At 46.3% G+C, this 6,008-nt stretch overlaps 3 protein-coding genes across 3 annotated transcripts; all 3 read right to left on the reverse strand.

Moving 5' to 3' along the window:
- Positions 1-2,084: 2,084 nt before the first annotated feature.
- V1508DRAFT_114372 (uncharacterized protein) lies at positions 2,085-3,831 on the reverse strand. Its single transcript, XM_066935884.1, has one exon. It carries the CDS (start codon positions 3,477-3,479, stop codon positions 2,202-2,204), a length of 1,278 nt encoding a protein of 425 aa, XP_066791986.1. The 5' UTR covers positions 3,480-3,831; the 3' UTR covers positions 2,085-2,201.
- A 302-nt stretch (positions 3,832-4,133) lies between these two features.
- Positions 4,134-4,547, reverse strand: V1508DRAFT_429220 (uncharacterized protein; the record flags this gene model as incomplete). The annotated part of the gene is made up of 1 exon (XM_066941874.1): positions 4,134-4,547. A coding segment is annotated over exon 1 (301 nt), but the record flags the coding sequence as incomplete, so codon positions are not given.
- Positions 4,467-5,422, reverse strand: V1508DRAFT_114359 (uncharacterized protein). Its single transcript, XM_066935883.1, has 3 exons — positions 5,008-5,422; positions 4,705-4,960; positions 4,467-4,656 (listed from the first exon to the last, which is right to left on the reverse strand). The coding sequence occupies exons 1-3, from the start codon at positions 5,179-5,181 to the stop codon at positions 4,559-4,561; spliced, it is 528 nt and encodes a 175-aa protein (XP_066791988.1). The 5' UTR covers positions 5,182-5,422; the 3' UTR covers positions 4,467-4,558.
- Positions 5,423-6,008: the final 586 nt, after the last annotated feature.

Raw genomic sequence — 6,008 nt, forward strand, 5'->3', positions numbered from 1 at the left:
TCTCACTAGGTCACAGAGCAAGAAATGTGCGCACCTCGCTATCAATTTACTCCTTACATCATATTGAGCTGGAAGGCTGTAAGGGGTCATCTTGGCTCTTGAAACTGTAATTAAATTTATTACGGGCATACCCCTGAGCACGTGATTAGATGCTATTATTCGCCGAATAATAATTACGAATATTATTCGCACTGCTCAGGATTTGCGAATAAAATAGCGAATATTATTCGCAGTGGTTGGGACTTGCGACTAACGAATACGAATAATGCCGATTACTGCGAATATTCGTATTCGGAGCAGCCCTAATCTGATATATTGCCTTGTCGGCCATGCGTTGCAAGCTTCACAGCACAAAACCCATATCATAGCTGGTCAATCTTGCACAGATAACATATTTTAATTACGTGAGACTCAACCTATGTACTGCAGCAGTACAACAGACGTCTTTCAGAGATAAAATAAGCGAACATATTTCAGGCACACCTCGATATCAAAACTCGAATTGAATGTTCACCGCCACTGCATAGCCACATCAATTTTTCGATTCTCGATCAGTTCATTTCTTCCTATAACAACATGATACTTTTCCGACGACGCACTCACATAACCATGCGTACACCATCCCACATCTCCTCAAAAATCCATTCGCCATACTCGTCTTCGTCTCGATAGTCTACGGCCACTTGGTATTTCATTCGTTGCCTGCTCCTCCGAGATCTTGGCCAGCCATCTCCTGAAGTGACTCCTGGGTTACTAACTTCGGGCATCTGCGACGATTATGACCAGTTTCGTGGCACGAACTACATCGCCGTACTTTTTCCCCTCGGTCTGCGGTTTCTGGACTACCTCAGCTGATGTGGGGAGCCTCCGCGTTCCTCTGGGACGGCCCTTCCTCAGAAGTCCAACCTGCGGATCTTTGGCGTTTGATAGTGATATGCGCCAAGTTGATATTCAAAGGAGCGACCACTGGGTGAACTCTCCAACGAGGATGAATGTCTGCCACGTCAATAGGAATGCCAAGCTGGATCCTATGCAAGCAGGGCAAAAGATAGGGATGCCAAATTGAACAGCTGCATGCATCCTGAGTACCGCCTTCAACTATCTGCAGGTGCAATTTCTTGATAACTTCGGCATAGACGAGCTCCAATGCTGGCCTGGATATAACAGTGTATAATTGCGCTGTCTCGATTTGATTTCGGATCTCCAGACGTACCAATGCATTCTCATTCGATCCAATAATGCTGAGCTCTTCCGATCGATTTATGTCTCTGCGATTTATCTTGTTGCCGGCCGTATAAATGGTTCCAGAGGATGAAGTCAATGCCCTTTCATTGCATCATGACTTCCTTCGACTCGCGATGCGACGACACGCGCCGTCAGGGATAAGGTCTACGTACAGAGTGGCGGTGAACATTCACTTCGAGTTTTGATACTGAGGTGTACTTTATACTAGTCCCAAAGAGGAATGGTCGGTTTACCTGCCATGAATCTCCTTAATTCACTCGCCTTAAATCTCGAAAATGTACTTGCACAGGCTAACTCGGCAATTTCGAAAGACCTTTTGATCGTTTAGTGAATGAATAAATCGTCCGCAATAGATAAAGGAAGTAGTGATCGAACTTAGTACGAACTGTCACATGAAGTCCGTTATATAAATCTGTCGATGAAAAGATTTCTTTGATCAGTTTCTTTTAAATCCCGACATTGGTACGAAAGTGACGCGGGTGTTGTCGGTGAAAGGCTATTACGTGCCGCGTTCACTTCCCCTATAGAAAAAATTTCTGATCCCACTCCTAACTATTATAGGAGTGACTCACCGAAAGTGAGTCGCCGGACCAATTTGACTGACGCGCTCAGACGTAAACCATGCAACACTCAGGCAGCAGATCTATGCCAGCGAGTCAATTTGCAATACTTGTGGGGCGAGTATCTATGATCTAGTGTCTCCCTTAAAAAAGTAGAGCGAGTTTCTTCTGTACTGTCACTCGTATGATTTATGCGAGGCACGGCTGCGAGTATCTCGTACGAGGCTTAAGAGCTGCTCTGCAGTTATCCACTACGTCCGCGCGCGTGTCAATTTTTTGGCTGTCTAGTCATGATATTTGAATATATCTTGCACAACACATTAAAAAATGATTCATGAGATATTTGGGGAATCCATACGCAAAAAAAAGAGGAAGATGACCAGGAAAAAGCACTTCTCACCAAGTCCAATCGTCGTGCGCTGCTCGAAGCCCTGATTCGATCGTAGAGCCATAGAGATCACAGTCAACCCAATTACGATCGAGAATGTATTCCTGTTTTGTGAACCTGTTATAAGCTATCCCCACTGTACATTCAATGTTCGCAAGACAGATGCAAACTAGGTACGACTTTCGACTTTTCAATGTTTGCACTCTTCCATAGGTCTCATCTTGATTGTTAGCACAGTGGACCTCATCGAAGACCTTTACCAGAGCAAGCTGGTGGTCCTCTCGGTGCCAGGTGCAAGAAAACAAGCGATCGACTACGCCGAAGTATCTTTCGTTCACATTATTTTGGCAACTTACGTATCGACTGCACCTTGACTCTGGCCGATCTGTCACGAGCGAGGAGGTAACTATATCCTCGCGATTTGCCCGATATTTTCTGAAATGGACCATCGTCTTCTGCATTTCATGGATCATAGCTGCTGATGGCGGCTGAATGTCGAAATAAGCTGCTAGCGCTTCCCATTGTTCGTCTGTAAACTCTGGTGGTCGTTTAACTTTATCTACCAATCCAGTTAGGCTAGACATTGCTCTGTCTTGCATAAAAACCTCTTCCCACGACAGGCAGGTGTTCGGATTTTGCCACCGTATTAAATTGACTTGCTGGTGGAGTACTATTGCGTTGGAAACACTTTCGTCCTTGAGCTTGCTGCCTCGCAGCCATGAAACAACATTGCCGCAGGTTTTCTCCATCGTGAATTGCCAATACCCCCAAGCAGGGCCGCAATTCTTAACGCAATCGGCAAGGTGCAATATCCCATGAAGATTGGACGTGCACACGGTCGGATCGGAGTACAGATTTTCATATGATTCAACAAATTCCCGAACGGCTTGCTCCAGATATCGGATATCTTCCTCTCTCAACTCCTCTTGCGTCGAAACGGAGTAGATGCGGGCTAACAACGCCAGATTCTTCCTAACTTCCAAGGACGCCCTACCATCCAGTAGAGGATGGGCGAATAACTGTAAAAAGTCGAACCAATTTTGTGCCCTGTAGGAGCGGTGATGTTGAAAAATGTTCTCAGGTGATCTTGCTAACGCCGCCGGGACTTCACGTGCAGACTCTTTGATATCAGCCCCAAGTCCCGCTAAATCTTCCACTAGAGGCCTGGCAAGTTGCCCAGGCCGGGACGTCCTTTGGTGCAGTTCCCGAGCTCGTTTACTTGTCTTCGACGCCTCAATCCATATGTCAAACGTGCGTGGGACGATGCCTTCTAAAATTAAGTGCATGACGTCAACAGGGAACGACTGTGGCCAGTATAATGTTTTCACGTCGACCAATGGTGATCGACAGGAGATACCCAATCCCGATATAGAGCCGGGTCTTGTTGCTGATCGCACGCTTCAATATCCCCTTTCATGTCCTTCCGCAGATTGAGGCGCCGTATCCCCTGCGCATCGGGAACTATAGAGGAGAACGGATAATAGTTTTGCCCATTTGACGCAACAACCCCCTTAATAAAGCAAAAACGACATGGACGCCTCGCGTTGTGGCCCTTCAAGCACATCAGCTTGGCCATGGCCGGCTGGTCCCCAGTTATTAGGCATAAAGTACCTTTACCGTTGACATACAGTTCTGATTTTCATTCCACATCTTGACGCCGTTCTCGGAGAAGGGCTTGATTTCTTGTAGAAACGGTCCCAGGAATGAAAAGATATCTCCCGGCATCTTTGGCCCAGGGATGGTGCCAAACAGAAGCAGGTTCTCTTTCTTGTATCTCATGGACGGAGGAAGATTCATAATGACCCCCATTATTGGCCACGTCTGGTGCGTCTTAGTCTTCACTAATTGCACACCATCAATCGACAGTGCCAATGCTATCTCGGTCGGATCTTGGAAGAAACCGTCTGCACGAAGCCGCTTAACAATATCGCCATTCCAAAAGTCAGCCAAAACTACTCTTTTTGACATCACTTCGGACGGATATTCCTGCACTATCTTAGATAGTTGCTTCTGGCTAAATATGGCACGGATCCTTGGCTCAAGTGGAATATATGTGAAAGTTTTGTTAGACTTGCTTGAATACTTCGCAAACGTTCAGCGCCACATTTCGGGCACACTTGATAGCCTTCATATTCCCCAAAGTAACACACACATGGCCTCAAATGACAGCAGTCATATTTAACGGGACTGAGTGCGGCGCAGTCGTTGATAAGTTTCCTGCATGTATAAAGAGACTGTGCTTCGATCTGGGGGATCTGACCCATAAGCGAAAATCCAACATTGTCGAGATTGTGCATGACTTTGAATAATAGCCAGCGAATAGTTTCCGCTTCCTTCGATGATATAAGTCGAACTGCATTCCTCGTTAGCCTACAAACAGTATTTCTATGTGAGAATTACGACCAGTCGGGCGTCCTTGCGAGTGCACATCTGATATGGCAATTGTAGCTGACGGTTGAACAGCTGAAAACAAAGTCAGCGCTGAAAGTCATGAATTCTCAATTTAAGTACCATTAGTGGTTGTATCCTTGTATTGTTCAACATCCATATCCAAGATATCTCTCTCTTCATCACCTGAAAGCTCATCACTAGCAATTGAGCTGTCCAGATCAGAAGTCTCTACCTCGTCATATTCACTATCATTGTCGGCGCTGTCAGCTTCGCCAGTATACTGGTCATCGCCACTGTCACCAAGTCCTTCATATATGCGCCCACCCTGAGAACTTCCCTCGGTACCATCAAATGCTATGGCACGACTTTGACTGCTCTAGTCAACGTTGGGATGCGTTCAATCTCAACTTCTATGCCACATACTTGTTGTTCTGCCGTAAGTTGCGATACTGATCCCATAATTGTCCTTTGCGTTCTATGGCGGTAATATGTACTTGAAGGGACCTCCAGTCCGAGTCCAGGCCTAAAACGTGCATGTTGATGACGACCACTCGAACAACGCAGAGGACAGTAGAACTTGGAGCCGACCCTGGGCATCGTTTTCGTAAATTAGTGACTGAGTTGACTAGAGTAAGCGAAACAAAGCCTGTGATGGCCGGGGTGATAGCGTAGCGCTTGATCGGTGTAACTAACTGACTTGTGGCTACAGCGTAGCACCGCCTAAGTGCGAATTTGACATGACCGTTCTTCCCTCCAATATTCCAATAACATGATGTCCGGCTATTCCGGGACATTATATATAAGGCTCGCAGTTGAACGTAAGTCCATATGATGCTCATATTATCAGTATCTTGTTAATACTAATCTGCCAAAAGCGAACCGACGCAACCGGGTTAGAAGGCCACAAGCTGGCCAAATTAGCGCGAAAGCAGTTCTGAGGCGGCTGGGCCTGTCTCAAGACGCAAATATTAGTAGAGCAGAAAAAGACATCAGTGTAACTATAATTGCTGTGGATGAGACGAGTGTTTCTAATTCGACTGTTAGAGCTACCTGACAGGCTACGCAGAACTACTGTATCAGAAGATTTTAGACGCCGACATACCCTCTGCGTCCTCTAATACAGTAGAGAAACTAGGTTATCGCAACTTTTGCAATGCATCTTTTCGGTCTTACCGAAAATGGGGTAACGTGCCAGTTGCAGTCCAAGTACGGATGTGCGAGTACTTGGAGATGGAGTTTCCGGTCCTCTCTATGGCAAGGAACCAGTGGGCGTCGGTCGCTTTCTTCTCCGCATATTTCCGTCGTGGGTATAATGTGCACATCGATAAAAATTGTCCGAGCTCGCAGGAAGTCCCTATTTTTGATCGAGAAGAGCAACATTATGACGTTCCCGCGGGGATGGAAGACGCAGAGTCTACAGCCGA

Source organism: Lipomyces doorenjongii, assembly GCF_038497915.1.
Source record: "Lipomyces doorenjongii strain NRRL Y-27504 unplaced genomic scaffold V1508scaffold_219, whole genome shotgun sequence".
Lineage (NCBI taxonomy): Eukaryota > Fungi > Ascomycota > Lipomycetes > Lipomycetales > Lipomycetaceae > Lipomyces > Lipomyces doorenjongii.